At 44.3% G+C, this 17,764-nt stretch overlaps 2 protein-coding genes across 3 annotated transcripts; both read left to right on the forward strand.

Annotated features, from left to right (window-relative positions):
* The first annotated feature begins 212 nt into the window (after positions 1-212).
* Positions 213-8,965, forward strand: LOC115078158 (apoptosis regulator R1-like). Its single transcript, XM_029580867.1, is given in 7 exon segments — positions 213-313; positions 7,280-7,324; positions 7,875-7,970; positions 8,073-8,236; positions 8,239-8,368; positions 8,370-8,559; positions 8,725-8,965. Coding segments are annotated over 4 exon segments (573 nt in total). The 5' UTR covers positions 213-313; positions 7,280-7,324; positions 7,875-7,970; positions 8,073-8,133; the 3' UTR covers positions 8,875-8,965.
* Positions 8,966-13,085: 4,120 nt separating this feature from the next.
* On the forward strand, positions 13,086-17,172 carry PABPN1 (poly(A) binding protein nuclear 1). 2 transcript variants are annotated; one of them, XM_029580864.1, is made up of 7 exons: positions 13,086-13,610; positions 15,272-15,386; positions 15,632-15,699; positions 15,855-15,961; positions 16,123-16,210; positions 16,638-16,786; positions 17,020-17,172. In XM_029580864.1, the coding sequence occupies exons 1-7, from the start codon at positions 13,290-13,292 to the stop codon at positions 17,057-17,059; spliced, it is 888 nt and encodes a 295-aa protein (XP_029436724.1). In that variant the 5' UTR covers positions 13,086-13,289; the 3' UTR covers positions 17,060-17,172. The 2 variants fall into 2 exon arrangements, with proteins under 2 accessions (XP_029436724.1, XP_029436725.1); XM_029580865.1 differs by lacking the exon at positions 13,086-13,610 and adding an exon at positions 13,796-14,066.
* Positions 17,173-17,764: the final 592 nt, after the last annotated feature.

Below are 17,764 nucleotides of genomic sequence, written 5' to 3' on the forward strand. Positions count from 1 at the left end.
CCCTCCCTCCCCTCGGTGCAAGCTGCAGACAGGTACTGTCAAGACATAGGCAAGGAGAGAAATAAAAAAAAAAAATATATATATATATATAAACCCAAGCTCAAGATAAGACATGAAGGCAGGGCGCGCCTTTATGAGGGCTCGATTACTTCTGCCTTCCCCAGCAACGCGTGGGCGGTGGCTGAGAGCTCTCGTCGTGACGTCATTACGCGCGACCTCGCCGGGAACCGGAAGCGGGGACGGGGAGGCGGGGGCGCCGGAGAAGGGAACATTAAGGAAGGAAGGAAGAAGAGGAGTGAGAGGTACCGAGTGGGTGAGTGCAGTACCCCATCATTAGCACTTCTTATATCCATTATAGAGAGCCCTCTAACATCTGTCAGATGTACACACCCACCTACTGGCTAGCATGGTACACGCCCCATTTATATATATATATACACACACCTCTAATATCTATCAGATATAGACCTCCACTTATTATATACCCACATCTGATATGTATCATATATAGACCTCCACTTATTATATACCCACATCTGATATGTATCATATATAGGCTCCCACTTATTATATACACACATCTGATATGTATCATATATAGGCCCCCACTTATTATATACCCACATCTGATATGTATCATATATAGGCTCCAACTTATTCATCTGATTTATATCATATACATATACCCACACATATACATACACCCACTTATTATATCTACACATCTGATAGCTATCATATATATACACACCTACTTATATACACACATCTGATATGTATCATATATAGAGACCCATGTATTACATACACACATCTCATATGTATCCTATATACACTTATGATGTACATATATCGGATATGTATCATATATGCACGCCCACTTATATACACACACATTTATCTATCATATATATCCACCTTATTATATACATACATCTGATATGTATCAATATATACACACACATATACATATATCTATCATATATTATTATCTATATCATATATCTATCATATACTGGTTAAAAGACAGGAAACAGAGAGTAGGATTAAATGGTCAATTTTCTCAGTGGAAAAGGGTAAACAGTGGAGTGCCTCAGGGATCTGTACTTGGACCGGTGCTTTTCAATATATATATAAATGATCTGGAAAGGAATACAATGAGTGAGGTTATCCGGTCCACCGGATATCCGGTCCACCGGATAACCTCCGGTCCACCACCCTGTTAGGGAGGTGGACCGGAGACAAGCCTCTCGCGAGGCCTCCGAGGCAACACAAATTTAAAGAAAAAAAATAAAAAAAAACCCAGTGGCGCCAAAGCGGACGGAAGCAGGAAACAGGAACGGGTAAGCCCTCCCTGGAAGCCCTGACGCCTTCCCAGAGCCCTTTAAAGGGCTGAAACCGCTCGAGGCGTCGCGCCTAAGGAGCGCAACAAAGGGGCCTGCCCCTTTGTGTGCCCCTTCGTGTGAACCGGAGCACAAACTGAAACCACCTACACCAAAAGACTCTGCCACACACCCCGGCTTTTAACCGACGCACGTTACATCAACAGCAACTAAGCTTACTTCCAGCGATCCCATTTTCCAGGGCTCACACCCATACCTGCCTCCTCAACACTTACCCAGACCCGCAAGCTTGCAAATAACATCACCAGCAATCATCCAGACTCACAAACAATCAATTAACATCGACAGCATTCATCCAGCCTCACCAGCAATTCATCCAGCTCACCAGCAATTCATCCAGCTCACCAGCATCATCCAGCCTCACCAGCAATCATCCAGCCTCACCAGCAATTCACAGCATCACCAGCTATCAATTAACATCACCAGCAATCATCCACCTAGACACCATTCACCCAGCGTCTCCAATACCTTGCACCATTTTCAACATTACACCACTGTTCCCAACCAATTGAGCCACAACAATGCACCTCTGCACCATACCTAAAATCTGGCACAAAATCAGAAAGCACACAAAACCAGCAATTCATCACATCACACGACAACAAAGACTATTACCTATAATGATCTCACCGATAACACAATTCCTAGGACTCTCTTTATTTACCTTAACACTATTCAACGCTCAGTCGCTCTCCAAAAAAATGGACATCCTCAGTGACTACCTCATAGAAGCCAACCCAGATATCTGTGCAATTACAGAGACATGGCTAAAACACACAGATACTGTACTCATAAATCAACTGCCCATACAATCTTACGACTTATTCTCCGTCCCAAGACCCAAAAAAAGAGGTGGAGGTCTTTCTTGCAACAAAAAAAGGTCTTAATATTACCTTACAACTTACCAATTCCTCCAACAAACTAGAATTCTCCCTCTTTAAATCTATCAAATCCAAATAGCTTTAGTCTACGCACCACCAGGAACCTTAGAATTGGATCCCTCTCTACTGATAGAACTTATAGCCAAACACATAAACGCCGACAAACCTGCTATAATCCTCGGAGACTTTAATTTACATGTAGATGCTTCTCCACAATCCATCAACTGCCAAACAGTTCTTTCCTCTCTCAACCATTTGGGCTTTACTCAAATTATCAACAGTTCTACCCACAAGGCAGGCCACACTCTGGACCTCATCTTTATTAACGAACCCTTTAACATTCATACAACCCACTTGCTCACCAGTTCCATGGTCAGACCACAAAGTTATCCACCACCCTCAAGATCAACAACCCACCACCTCAAACCACTAACAAAACCACCATCCACTTCAGGAAACCATGCTCTCCAGACATACTCAGTGAAAAGATGTCTGAGCATTAAAGCAACTGATCTCACAGACGCAACAACTGCAACTACCTCTTGGATCAATATTAACAATAAAATTGCAGATCAAATCTGCCCAACTACAACCAAAACCATACAACCACACTAGACAATAGGAAACCTTGGTTTACACCCGAACTTAAATCCCTTAAACAATCTCTTAGAAAAAAAGAACAAAGCTGGAGAAAAAACCCAACCACTTCAACACATGCCATCTACAAATCCTCCTCAACAACTATAGGAATACAATCCTTAGAACAAAGAAAGAATTCTACGGAAAAAAAATACACCACTTATTCGACTCAAAGCTCTTTTCTCCTACGTCTCCTCTTTAACCAAACCATCTCCTCCTACTATCCCAGACCACCAAGCTCTCAACAAAGCAAACGAACTAGAACTACTTCAAAACAAAAATCACCAACCTTACCAATCAATCACATCCAACAGCCTTACCCTAACACACCATCTCACATCCTTGCCGCAACAAACCACAACCTGGATTCATTCGAGCTCACTTCTTCACTGGAGATTGAAAACACACTCAAAAAATTCAAACCTTCCTCCCACCCATCTGACCCAATACCAACAAATCTCCTCATCGCCATACCAAACACCATCTCAAAACCAATTGCAGAAATTATCAACACATCCCTTTCTCAAGGTTTAGTTCCTAACCAGTTAAAATTGGCAATACTAAAACCATTACTAAAGAAACCAAACGCTTGCCCATCAGACCCAGCTAATTTTAGACCCATCGCAAACTTACCACTTATCGCCAAACTGATGGAAAAAATTGTCAACAAGCAACTGTCAGATTATTGGAAGATCATAACATTCTATCCCCAGCCAATATGGATTCCGAAAACGCCTAAACACCGAATCGCTCTTACTATCTCTCACTGACACAATCCTCGTTAATCTGGAGAATAAACAATCTTACCTGCTCATTTTTGGATCTTTCCGCTGCATTTGATACGGTAAAACACTCTACTCTAATAGACCAACTAGCCAACATAGGGATCAAAGGCACAGCCCTTAGATGGTTCCATTCCTTCTTAAGCAACAGATACTACAAAGTAAGGATAAACAACAAAGAATCGCATCCAATCCTGACAGAGCAAGGAGTCCCACAAGGATCATCACTTTCACCCACCCTCTTCAATATCTACCTCCTCCCTCTCTGCCATCTACTCTCAAACCTTAAGCTTACCCATTACCTCTATGCAGACGACATACAAATCCTCCTTCCGATCACAGAATCCCTTCAAAAAACCATCACGTACTGGAACGAATGCCTACAGCCCATCAAAAACCTACTCTCAAGCCTAACTTAGTATTGAATGCTAATAAAACCGAAATGCTCATTGTCTCCCAGGATCCACGCACAATCTCTTCCAGCCTTTCTCTACCTAACACAAACAACTCGTTCTCATCTGACGTCAGAGACCTTGGAGCATGGCTGATAATCATCTAAACCTAAAAAAGTTCGTAAACAATACACAAAGGACTGCTTTTACAAACTGCAAGTCCTAAAAAACTTAAACCCCTCCTTCACTTCTCCGACTTCAGGCTAGTACTGCAATCCATCATTCTTTCCAAGCTCGACTACTGCAACTCCCTGCTACTAGGTATTCCCGCCAACACTATCAACCATTACAGATGGTTCAGAATTCAGCGGCTAGAATTCTAGCACTAACAAAAAAGATCATATCACCCCAATCCTTCGGACTTACATTGGCTCCCCATTAAACAAAGGATACTCTATAAGGTACTCACTATCATCCACAAAGCGACAAACAATCTAGCCCCATCACATTAAGCTCTCAACTCCAACCGCACACTTCCTCCAGACCAATCAGAAGCGCATACAGAGGAACACTGCATGCTCCGCAAATAAAATCATCATTGAGCAAACGAGCGCTATCTTCAGCAGGCCCACACCAGTGGAACACGCTTCCCCCAGATCTTAGACTAGAACCCAGTATCAAGAATTCAAAAAAAGACTGAAACTTTTCTCTTCCAACAAGCTTTCCCAGACGCTTAATCTTACTATGACTGACAGACTTCCATCCCTTAACTATGGACACTGTATAAAGTACTACTTTTAAGAATCTGCAACTGGACAATTATCTGTGAGCTCAAAAATTCACTTTAAAAAATTCACTTTATTTCATATATATTTAGGCATTGCTATATTTATATTTATTGCTACGTTAAATAGTTATACTTATATAAAATATATATTCTTTATTTATTACCAGTTAAAATATTATCACTTTATTTAGCACTATGTTAAATTGTCAACCAGTTATACTGTTCCATATGTTATACGGTTCCATGTAAAGCTCCGCTATCTGTTGAGCAGTTCTTCGTTTTATGTAAACCGGAGTGATTTGTAGTCCCTACTACAAATTAAAAATAAATAAATAAAATAATGATACAAAATTATTCAGAGTAATTAAATCACAAGCAGACTGTGATACATTACAGGAGGACCTTGCAAGACTGGAAGATTGGGCATCCAAATGGCAGATGAAATTTAATGTGGATAAGTGCAAGGTGTGCATATAGGGAAAATAACCCATGCTATAGTTACACAATGTTAGGTTCCATATTAGGCATCATAGTGGATAATACTTTAAAATCGTCGGCTCAGTGCGCTGCAGCAGTCAAAAAAGCAAATAGAATGTTAGGAATTATTAGGAAGGGAATGGTTAATAGAACGGAAAATGTCATAATGCCTCTATATCGCTCCATAGTGAGACCACACCTTGAATACTGTGTGCAATTCTGGTCGCCGCATCTCAAAAAAGATATAGTTGCAATGGAGAAGGTACAGAGAAGGGCAACCAAAATGATAAAGGGGATGGAACAGCTCCCCTATGAGGAAAGGCTGAAGAGGTTAGGGCTGTTCAGCTTGGAGAAGAGACGGCTGAGGGGGGATATGATAGAGGTCTTTAAGATCATGAGAGGTCTAGAACGAGTAGATGTAAATCGGTTATTTACACTTTTGAATAATAGAAGGACTAGGGGGCATTCCATGAAGTTAGCAAGAAGCAAATTTAAGACTAATCAGAGAAAATTATTTTTCACTCAACACACAATAAAGCTCTGGAATTTGTTGCCAGAGGATGTGGTTAGTTAGTGCAGTTAGTGTAGCTGGGTTCAAAAAGGTTTGGATAAGTTCTTGGAGGAGAAGTCCATTAATGGCTATTAATCAATTTTACTTAGGGAATAGCCACTGCTATTAATTGCATCAGTAGCATGGGATCTCTTAGTGTTTGGGTACTTGCCAGGTTCTTGTGGCCTTTGGTTTGGCCTCTGTTGGAAAGAGGTTGCTGGGCTTGATGGACCCTTGGTCTGACCCAGCATGGCAATTTCTTATGTTCTTATCCCTGTTACAAAATCATAGTTTGTTTTATTTATCAGTTCTCTGTATAGCCCTATAATGCTACTGTTATATTCCATGTAAACCGATATGATGTTCCTAACGAATGTCAGTCTAGAAAAATTTTAAATAAAATAAAAAAAATATAAGCATTCACTTATATACACATAGCTGATATTAAGAGGGTATCTATATGTATCACATATACAATCATCTTTCACATATAGACACCCATTTATTATATACATCCATATATATAGACACCTATTCACACATCTATCATGTATACACACCCACTTATTTATTTTAAAATATTTTTATTACGCCTATATTGAAGCCTTTGTGTTAAGTGGATTACAATTTGACATAAAATAAATTAATAAAAATAAAATCAAGTGCAGTAAAAAACTAAAGAAACAAATTATAAAATTATTATATACACACGTCTGATATCATATGTACAAATCCACTTATTATATACACATCTCTAATAGCTGATATTTGTATTTTTTTGGTATTATGATTCCTAAGGGACAGTTTTGTGTGGGGTAAGTAGCTTCTAAGGAAAGAAAATTAGTGAGATATAAACATCCACTTATTATGTAATTTTCTTGTATTATAATTTCTAAGGGACAGTTTTGGTTGGGATAATACAAATAACTGCTAAGGAAAGAAAACTGAGATATAAACATCCATTTATTATATATCACATCTATCATAGTTCACATATCTGATATGTATCATATAGCAGCTATCAGATGTGTATATATAAGTATCATTTGTACATCATACAAATTCACACTTTCCATCTCTCTGTTTTACAAATGTAATAAGATGTGATTAATCAAGGAAGTAAATAAACATATACAGGGCAGGAAATACATGAGTGATACACTGAGCCCTCAGCACAGATTACAGATATGATAAAAATGCATTTCATCTTAATAGACATATCAAATCCATACACTAGGCATGTGATAAATGCAGTAGATAAAGTGCATTGATTGCACATTTAACATCTTACTGCTGACATATATATTTGGTGGTTTTAGATTCCTCTTGCCATGTGTTGTTTAGTGATTCTTTCCGTCTTTTTCCCAGATAGAGAAAGGAAGGCTGATAGCAGCACAAGGCCCAGGGGTGCATGTAAGTATTGTTAGTAATTCTAATGCTAAGTAGACCCTAGTTATAATCTGACAATATCCGCCTTGTCTGCGAGAAGTTGTTTTTCTTACAGTAAGGGAAACTTCACTCTACTGATTAGAATAATAACTTGGATTTTACACCTGTTTGGTGTTTGGAATCTGATTCTGACTTCCAGAATAAGGAATCACCCATTTGGAAACATGGAATATTTTGACTCAAAACGCAAACCTGAAAGTTTTACTGAGCTATGGAGTGTGCTGAAACCTGTGGATATTTGTATACTTGTGTGTTGATTCTGAAAGACAAGGTGCACACCTTAAGCATAAACAATAATAGAATAGTTTCCTGACCCTGGGAAGTTCTGGATTTAATTATGGATTCAGTACTTGCTGAAGGAGGACTGAGACCAGCAAAGCTGTGTCACTGAGCGAACCTTAGGCTGTGGCCCATGTTGTTAGGTGACTGAGCGGTGTCCTTGGCTTTCTGTGCTAGCACAGGGATTATGGAGATCCTTGATGGGCTTCACTGATGCCTTTCCTCTTTTCTGAAGGTTCTGTGGGATCGCGCCCACCGACCCCAGCGGAAGATGAGAGGAAACGGGGCCCAAGGTCCACAGGCTTCCGTCGGGCTTCTGACTTAAGAGACAGTGAGTGATCCCTAGCCCTGCTCCTTCCCCTCCCGTCCTGGCCTTTGCAGTCGTTTCCCCGTGAGGGAGCTGCTTCTGAGCTTTGCCTTTATCTCTTCACAGCTCCCTGGCCTTAGCGTTACCTCTGCGTGTGGTGGGGGAGCCACCACTACTTCTTCTCTGGATGGCAGCCCATGACCCCGGCTTCTCAACGCGCTCCGTGGTCGAGGACTTTGTCCATTACAAGCTCCACCGGAAGGGCTACGCTTCCCGGCCCGGTGCGGCAGAGCCCCAGCCAACGCCCTGCACGCTGCCATGCGTGCCGCGGGCGACGAGTTTGAAGACCGCTTCCGGCAGGCCTTCAGCGACCTCTCCACCCAGCTGCACGTCACACCAGGCACAGCCTACCAGCGCTTCGCCGACTGGTGGACGGGCTTTCCAGGGTGGCGTGAACTGGGGCCGAGTCGTGGCGCTTTTCGTCTTCGGAGCAGCCCTCTGCGCCGAGAGCGTGAATAAAGAGATGATGCCCCTGGTGGAACGCATCATGGGCTGGATGGTGACGTACTTGGAGGAGAACCTGCAGGACTGGATGCGGAGCAGCGGGGGCTGGGTAAGAGCTGTGTAGTAACTCCAGAGTGCAGGTGTTCCGGTGCCATCTCGTGATGCCCCCCTCCCACCGGCTGGGCGACCTCTTGCTCCCCTTTGCGGTGCACATTATACTTCTTTGCTTGGTCCTGGTGCTATTATTGGCGTTCCCCTCTTTCCCTCTTTACAGGATGGATTTGTGGCTCTCTACGGTGATGGCGCAGTGGAGGAAGCCCGCAGGCAGCGGGAAGGGAACTGGGCCTCTGTCAGGACGGTGCTGACTGGCGCGTTTGCCCTGGGAGCCCTGATGACCGTTGGAGCACTCTTCGCTAGCAAGTGACATAAAGAGGAAAATGACAGAGACGCCCGGGCTATCCGCTCCAACAGCCAGAGACCTGAGCGCCAGGAGGGCAGAAAGGGATTTGAATCTTTTGGAGGGGGGTGGGGGGGGAGGAACCGAAGATGACTTTGCAGCGGGCTGGGGTGGGGGAGATGAGGGCGCGTTTTGAGAGCTGTTGAAAGGAGGACAGACGTTTTCCCTCTGTTCACGGATGATTTTTTCAAGCGATAGCAGTGGAATTGCCAATAAGCGACCGCCAACAAAGCTCTCTCGCCAGCATGATTTTGGAGAGCCGGTATCACGGAAACAATTAGATGGAGCAGTAGGATTCCCCGTGTAGTGGTGGTTGGGAGGGGGGGGGTGTGGGTGGTATCCCCCTACTTCTACTTCCTGAGGCTCGGGCCTTCCCCCTGTCTGTGCCTCGCCCATGCTTGTTTTCCTCAGGTGACGGTTAGAGGCACATGTGAGGGAACCGGTCAATCCCCTCCCCCCACCAAGACCTTCGCTGCCTTTCTTCCCTGGGTGGGCGTTGTTGGTGCCTCTGTTACTTACTCTGCTGCTCCGTGTATACGATAAGCATGTTGTCTGTGCACACGTGTACAGGGGTAGTCCTGCAGCAGGTCTCTACAGTCAGTAAGCAACCAGTTGGACTCTCCTTGGGTATTTATAATATTTGTGTATAAAGGAGACCTGGCGATGCTAACAGCTCCCCACCTACCCCAGCTTGTTAATACAGAGCCTCGGCTTAGAGGCCAAGGCTATGTTTTCTTCATTCAGTATAGTTATGGATGGTCTAGATATACTCCATTCCAATGCAGATAAAAACTATAGAATGCTAAGCTAGAGGACCAATCAATCATTAGAAAATGATTATAGCCACATTTCTCCAGAATACATGCATCTGTGTGCACTAATCAAAACATGGAAAGAAAATGGACTTAGCCTAGCTCGTCTGATGTAGGAACTTGCTATAGAGAGAACACATTCTGCAAGGCTCTGGTACAGATCAGTTTAGAACGCTGTGGATCTCTTTGCACACAGTCTAGAACATGCTTTTTTTTTTTTGCTCTAGAATCAAAGTGAACCACATCACTATATTTTTGGTTGCAGAACCCAGCCTAGAACACACTACCTTAGCATGTTTGCTGACATGTAGGAGGAAAGCACTTCATGTTAGAGCACATTGAGGAGAAGTTTGTCCTAAGAAGAAACAGCATCTTCGTGGTCTGGAATGCTATGAAGCTGTAGGAGATTTCCTGATCCACAGTGTGTGCCGATTGACTGAAGAAGGTTTCCTAATCTCTAATGCTTTTCCTAGCTCTAGAGCCCAGTAGATGGTGGGAAATCAGTACATAGCTCTGGACAGTACAATGAATAGGACGCAGACTAACCTAGGGCACTTTTTGTCACTCCAGAACAGCTTAGGATGCAAAGTACATCTTAACTAGGTCTTCTTCCCTCACTCCAAAATGTGCTAGACCTCAAGGTGTACCCTACGTCAAGCCTCCCTTCTTTGCTCCTTTGGGCATTAATATCCAGGAGTATTCTCATCCCCACCGGTGAACTTTGGGACATATCACACACCCCCCATACTCGAGAGCGTTAACAGAGACACAAGAAAAGCGTTGGGACGTGGGAGCTGGAACAGCAGACGGCTCCCAGTCCTGATCCCTGGCTTGGTGTGGAACTGGAACCTGCAGGGATTCCAGATGTGAGACTTCTGGAGTCTTGGGCAGGGGGCTTTGGGTAAGAAGCTAAGCAGGAAGCAGCTTGCTTTATTTTTGTTTTAAAAGGATTATATTTATTACTTAATGTTTTACTTGGGAGAGAGGGGGGTTTCAGGACGGCTTTGTCTTGTATTGCTGTATATTTTTATAAGAGGATTATTTTTGTTACTAGCTTAAAATGCTGCTGGCCGCCTGAAACTAGACTAGGGACACCTCTCCATCTGTCTGGCTTTCTCCGTCTCTTTTTTACTGCTTGCCCGCACTTAGGGTGGAGGTGAGCCATAGTTGAAGGCTCCTTATCCTCAGCATTTCCCCGGGACTCAGTTAAAACCACACTTATTTTAATCCGGCTTTCCTAGTCATCAAATTCCGGATGAACTGAATCTTTTTCTTTTTGTTGGGAGTTAATTGTAAGCCATGTAAGTCCAAGTTCCTTGTTCTGTTATGGTGGAGGATACCAGGAAAAGAGATGGCAACACTTTTTTTTAGCAGGAAGGAGAAGAAATCGTGTTCGTGCATTACTTCAGGTCCCTGCTCAAGAAAGCGAGAGACAAGAGAAATTGGAAAGAGACAGAAGTGGGAGACATAACCGAGAGAGAGAGAAGAGACAGAGGGCCTTATTCAACAAGGACTTTCCTCTCCATTTTGTGCCCATGGGAAAACATCTTTATTGAATAAAGCCCAGAGAGTGATTTTGGGTGGAGACTTACATTTTATTATTTGGGGGGTTTATTTGCTAAGGGGCGCAAGGCAGCTATGCCTGGAGGAAGCTGGATGGAGGATTGCTTTTTTCACACTGTATTTTCAGATCATAGAATTTGTTTTGGGAGGAGAGTGCGGGGGGGGGGGGGGGGGGTCGCATGATTGACTTTGTTGCTGTATCTTAACTCGAAAGCTGTCAGGACGGACAGATATCTGCTATAACTCCTAACTTAACGACACTGAGGTATACAGCTTCGATGTCTGTACTTTGTGTAAAGGTGTATGTGTGTAGTGTGTGAATCACAGAACTCTTAGCTTCTCTCCTTGACTGCGTGTATGTCTGATTTTCTTTGGAAACCAAACTGAATAAAATGAATGGAAGAGGAGGCGGAGAACAGTGAAAAGATAACATCTTAGAACAGGGAAATGGGAGGACAGCAATGGTACATGGGTCAGAAATACACTGAAGGTTTCAATAAAATGTCTGTTTACTAAAGTAGAGGGGTTGCCATAGTTCACTTGAATGCAGAGGAATAAAAGCAAGCAAAATGTATAAGATGATACTTTTTTAGTGCATTAATTTAATATATTTCTTGAGTAACTTTTGGCAGTTACTACTCCATCAGCTCAAAACCAAACTGGATAGATCAAGGCAAAGGCCACTGTTTGGTTACAGTGGTGGTGGGAGGCGATTTCTCACTCCAGCCTTGCATTCTGAGGGAAACCTCAGCCTTTGCCTTGATCTGCTCACTTTGTTCTGAGCTGAACTACCTAACTCGCTGAAAGCTAGGCAAGAAGTGTATCAGGTTAGTTGAATAAAGAAGTATTTCCTCATACTTTTTGTTTATTAAAATAATATAACTGTGTTAGTCTACTTGAATGCATGGAATAAAGATAACTAAACAAAGCAAAAAGGTTTCACTATGTATTTTAAATGTTTTCAATAACGTAAACCACCCAGTACTGTCTGCCCTGGATTGGGCAGAATACAGAAAGTTTTAAATAAAATATATATATATATCTCGATTGTGTTTGTTGACCCTTATTAAAGAATCAGTGCGTTATGCAATATCACAGGAAGGGTGGATAATGGCATAGGGAAATCCTGGCCTAAAGATGAGGGGTGCTTTTATGGTTTAAAGACTATCAAGGTGGTGTATTTTGCCCATTGCATAATAACTATTACATTGCTGGCAGGACATGCTCTTACAGAAATAAGAGCCTGGTGCTGTGGGGGTGGATGGCCAATCAGATGGCGAGAACTGTTTACCCAATCAGTGTCGATTAAGGGGATCTTTTTAAATTGTCCTCTCTCCTAGACTACGCCCCCACCCCCCAAACAAAAAGGGCCAAAGTGGCTGCACAAGTTCCTCACATGCTGGCACAAGCTATCCAATAGGAAACAAGAAAGGTACTGCCCGGCTTTCCAGCCAATAAGCAACGAGCGGCGGTGGCAGGCAGAATCCTTCTCCAATCCAATCACAGTGCTCGAAGACCGAACGGGGGAGGGAGATAACTCAACCAATCACGCCAAAATTGTCAGGCCTTTTCTTATTTGGGTTCTCCGTAGCATGACAGAATGTGCTGCTGGAGTAAAAGTTACAGATAGTTGTATCCGTTTATATTCATTACAAATTTTGCTAAAAAAAAAAAAAAAATTTGTCAGGAAACGATACTGTCCAATCCTGTAGCAGCAAACGCTGAGAGATTAAAAAAAAAAAAAAAAAAAAAAAAAAAAGCCCACAGCCAACCAATAACCGGAAACAGCAGAGCAAGGACCAATAGGGGTAGGCAGTCAGAAAGGAAGCAGCACAGGCAAGCGCGCGTTTATGTCGCTCCGTCCCCCCCTCCCTATTTTTTTTTTGTCTCGCACTACCATCCGTGCACGCGCTCACACACGCACCACGGTCTCGCGCCAGTAACGGCTGCAGCGCGTGCGTAGGCGCGCGGGCGAGAAGGGGGTTCTAAGTGAGGGAGTGACGGGTGATGGCGGCCTCGGCGGTGAAATACGAGAACGGGGTGTGCGCGGCGGCCGAGGACGGGACGGCGGCGGCCCTGCTGCAGCAGCGGAGGCGCGAGGAAGAAGACGAGGAAGAGGAGGAGGAAGGCAGCGGTGACGGCAGCGGCCGAGGGGTGGGTGGAAGCGGAATAGGCGGCGGTCACAGGGGACCGCGGGCTCGCAGGGCGGGAGGCGTCCGCGGAGCCGGAGGAGGGAGAGGAGGCGCGGCGGCTCTGGAGGAGCTGGAGGACGAGGACATCGAAGAGGAGGAGCCCGGGGAACTCGGGGACCCCGCCATCGAGGACCCGGTAAGAGCAGCCGCCGCCGCCGCCGCCTCGCCTGCGGGCCACGCCTCGTTCTGGTCCTCTGCCCCGGCCTCATTGGGCGCTGCACCGCGGCCCGCGGCGACTGATTGGTTGGCCGGGCGCCAGCTTTCGGCCTTGAGTGGGCAAGACGATGATGGCGGCGGCCATCTCTGAGCCGGGCGGCTCTCGCCTTTGGCGGTGATGGCGAGGCGGCTTCCGGGAGCCATCTTCCGTATGGGCAGCAGGCGCCCTTCCGGGCTGTACGCGGACTGGTGGCGATAAATAGAAGGAGGCCGGAGGCGCGAAAGAAATGTTGAAAGACTTATAAAGAGCTAGCCGCGGGCTCCGGCTGTATGCCACTGGTCTGCCTAGCCGCCCCCAGCTCTCCGGAGCTTCATGGTGTTTCTTATTTACTATGGATGGGGCTGATTGCACACTTTCCAGCAAGACTGAGTGATGGTAATTACGGATTTTTGGCCGCCTTTCCAAACGACGCTGAAGGCTGTTTAAAGCGTTATTGGAATTCAGGTGCACTAAGTCCCTTAAGTGACTGCTTGGTCTCTTGTACAAAGATAAAGACAAAAGCAAATATTGGGTTAATATTTCTTGACTAGCTTTGGAGAGCTAATGCTTTCATACTATTTGGGTGTCAGCTGGTAATGCTTTTCACAGGATGCTGGTGGATCAAGGTTTGCAAATGTGTGGTCGCTGTCATGCGATCCTTGATAAATGTCCAAAGTTTGATCAGAACAGCTCCTTTTAAGTCTGTAGGAATAAATACCTTTATCTTCATATGTCAGGTATGTGAGCTTTCTAGATCTTCAGGGCTCTGAGTCACGTAAGAACTTCCATAGTAGGTTCAACTAACCCAGCATCCCATTTCCAATAGCAGCAAGTAGTGAGAATTTAGATGACGTGTATAGAAACACAGGGCTTGTTCTGCAGATTGTAAGCCCTCTAGGGATAGGGAAATACCTACAGTACCTGAATGTAATCAGCTTTCCCTGTACGTACCCGGATCAGTCCAGACAGTGGGTTGTGTCTCCCTTCCAGCAGATGGAGTCAAAAAAAGTCCATGTGTTGGGTATACCACTTTGTACTATGTAAAGAAATACTTCCTTGAGGTCTTCAACCTTTCCTTCTCATAGTTTCATTGGGTAGTTTATAGTTTATTTAGGTTTTTTATACCATCACATCAGTCTGAAAGACCATCACAACGGTGTACAATTAACAATAAATACATTAAATATCATAAAACAGTAGTACATTTAATACTAAACTAAAATTATCTCTAAAAATAATAAAACTAATAAAGTATCCCTAAAATTTATACAATAAAACTAGGATAAAATAAAAGAAACAGAATAAGAACGAAATAAGCTTGCTGCAATGCTATCTTGCCTCTGTATATGCATGTGTAAAACGCCATGTTTTCAATACTTTCGAGTTGTATAATGAGACATAGCAAATAGCTTATTTGCTGTTTTTCATAATTCACTATTCTCTATACATATATTATATCTCTCCCTCTCATATGGAAGCTGTTCCATAACATTAATCTCTCTTCTAATTTGTGCAGATGTAATGCTGTCTGATTCATGCTGCTTCCGTCTTTTCCATTGTATTTACACTGACAACCTCTCTCTTCCTTTCACTCTTGCCAGGAGCTGGAAGCTATCAAGGCCCGGGTGCGGGAGATGGAAGAGGAGGCAGAGAAGCTGAAAGAGTTGCAGAATGAGGTGGAGAAACAGATGAACATGAGCCCACCTCCAGGAAATGGTGAGGGTGCCTACTGTTTTCCATCTTTCTTGTCCCAGTTTGCACTTATCACAAAGTTGGGACGTTATACAATTTGTTCTCCCACTCCTCTCACCTATTGTCTCGTTGCCTGAATATTTGGGAAGGGTCACTATGATGCTTTTGTATTTGATTGCTTACTTTTTCCTGTGTAGATAGTAAAACCATGGTGATGGACACACATTTTCTGATTTGATCCATAACTTGTACCTCTGTTTTCGTTGCAGCTGGCCCTGTCATCATGTCTATTGAGGAGAAGATGGAGGCTGATGCCAGGTCCATATATGTTGGGAATGTAAGTGGAGTGTGTGGGGGTTGGGCTCCTTAATCTCCTGTGTCTGGGTCCTCAACACTGCTTCTCCTCTGACAGCTTTTTTTTCATCTCCTGGCTCTTTTTGATCTGTCTTAGCTTCTGCCTCTTGTAACAGCCTCTTAACTGTTTGTCTGTAGGTAGACTATGGTGCGACAGCAGAAGAGCTGGAGGCACATTTCCATGGCTGTGGCTCAGTGAACAGAGTGACTATCTTATGTGATAAGTTCAGTGGACATCCCAAGGGGTGAGTGAGGCTTGGGAAACACCTGGGCTCTAACCCCCTACTTCTGACACTGGGGAGAGAGCTAAGGAAAGAAATATCTTTATCTAGAATACAGTGGGGGTCTTGGCTGATTTCTAAGAGTCCCTGGAAGCTGTAACCCCTCTTGTCCTCTTCTGTGGAAGGTTTGCCTACATCGAGTTCTCAGATAAGGAGTCAGTGAGGACCTCCATGGCGCTGGACGATTCTCTCTTCAGAGGTCGACAAATCAAGGTGCGTGCGCATGAATTTTATGTTGAGTGAACTGTGTCTGAGGGTAGGAGGTGCTGTGAGAAGTGCTGGTTGCACTCCTGCTGTAGAGGAATAATGTTTACTGCACAGCCTATGTTCACAACAGGAGCAGCACAGATGGCCTGCATCTGTTATGTTCTCCCTTCAGTTCTTGAAATTGGTCCCCTGGGAGCAGCCATGTTGAGCAAGGGGTGGATTAGATCATACTCCTGGAATCTGGTCCATCCTGGCTACAGTAAAATGTAACATTGTGTACCTTGTATGAGACAGTTAAATCCCATTCTGTGCAAAATAATTCCCAACTCTGTTGGGAGCTATGTGGCTGCTCCTAGGAGTTTGGGGTGGACCTGAAGTAAGATTTTTTTTTTGTCGCCCCCTCTTACACTCTCCTCCCTTTCATGGCTTGTAGGTGGTCCCGAAACGCACCAACAGACCAGGGATCAGCAGTACAGACCGGGGCTTCCCTCGAGCCCGGTACAGGGCACGGAGCAGCAGTTACAGTTCGCGGTCTCGCTTCTACAGTGGCTTTTCTGCAAGGCCCCGGGGACGAATCTACAGGTCTGAGGCGCTGCTGTAGCTCCAGCAGAGTGTCCCGAAGGGTCTTGGGGAACAGGCATTCATTCTACTAGATGGTGGATAGAGGGCATCGTACCCACCATGGGGGAGGGGGGAGGCTCAGGGGGTGCTTCCCCTATTGCGGGAGGGGCTCACCTCACATGCAGAGGTTATGGCGCTGGGTGCATGTGGTCCAGCATGTCTGTTTGCTGACATGTTGCTTCTCTTTCTTACAGGGGCCGGGCTAGAACGACATCATGGTATTCCCCTTACTAAAATTAAAAGTTAGCAAGATGTGGGGAAAAAATTAAAAAAAAGAAAAAAAGAAGATGGACGGAAAAAATTTTATAAAAAAAAAAACAAAAAAACAAAAAAAACTGTATGGAAAATTACGTTCCTGGGGTGTGTCCCTCCCCTCTCTCTCTTCTCTCCTCTCCCCTTCCCTTTCTGGTCTGCCATGGAAATGTGTTAACATCCCAGCCAGTATTCCTTGGTAAGGTATTTGGGACTGTGTCCCTCTTTGGCTTCCTGCTTTATTCTCTTCCTCAGTGAATCTTTGAATTAATTTCATTGTCTTGTCTTGTGATGTTGGAGGGAAAAGAAACTCCTTTTGGAAGTTGCAGTGATTTTGTGTTGCATTCTTCACTTCACTTCCCGCCTTCTGTGTCCCCTTCCCCTATGTCTCCACCCTTCCTGCTCTTTTCTCTCCCCATCTTTCTTCCTGAAATGTCCTCTTTCCTTCTGTTGTTCCCTTCCAGAGTGGCTTTGGCCTGTTTTTCCGTGACTCGTGTCAGGGGAAGACCAAACATTGTAATACCTTTTTTTTTTTTTTCTCTTGTGTGCTTTTGCATATTTTTTATCTTTGCAGGTTTCTTTTTACAGAAGAAGCTTGTTCCTCTGGGAGTGACTGCAGCTGTTCCCCTTCTAAGGAACACTTCTATTTTTATTTTCCTTTAATTTGTGGGGAGAGGGGTGGAAGGG

The sequence above is a fragment of the Rhinatrema bivittatum genome, chromosome 16, assembly GCF_901001135.1.
Source record: "Rhinatrema bivittatum chromosome 16, aRhiBiv1.1, whole genome shotgun sequence".
Taxonomy (NCBI): domain Eukaryota; kingdom Metazoa; phylum Chordata; class Amphibia; order Gymnophiona; family Rhinatrematidae; genus Rhinatrema; species Rhinatrema bivittatum.

Coding starts and splice junctions, on each gene's coding strand:
- PABPN1 (XM_029580864.1), top strand. CDS start 13,290: ATGGCGGCCTCGGCGGTGAAATACGAGAACGGGGTGTGCGCGGCGGCC. Junction 15,962..16,122: donor TTCAGTGGACATCCCAAGGG/GTGAGTGAGGCT, acceptor CTTCTGTGGAAG/GTTTGCCTACATCGAGTTCT. Junction 16,787..17,019: donor CCCCGGGGACGAATCTACAG/GTCTGAGGCGCT, acceptor TCTTTCTTACAG/GGGCCGGGCTAGAACGACAT.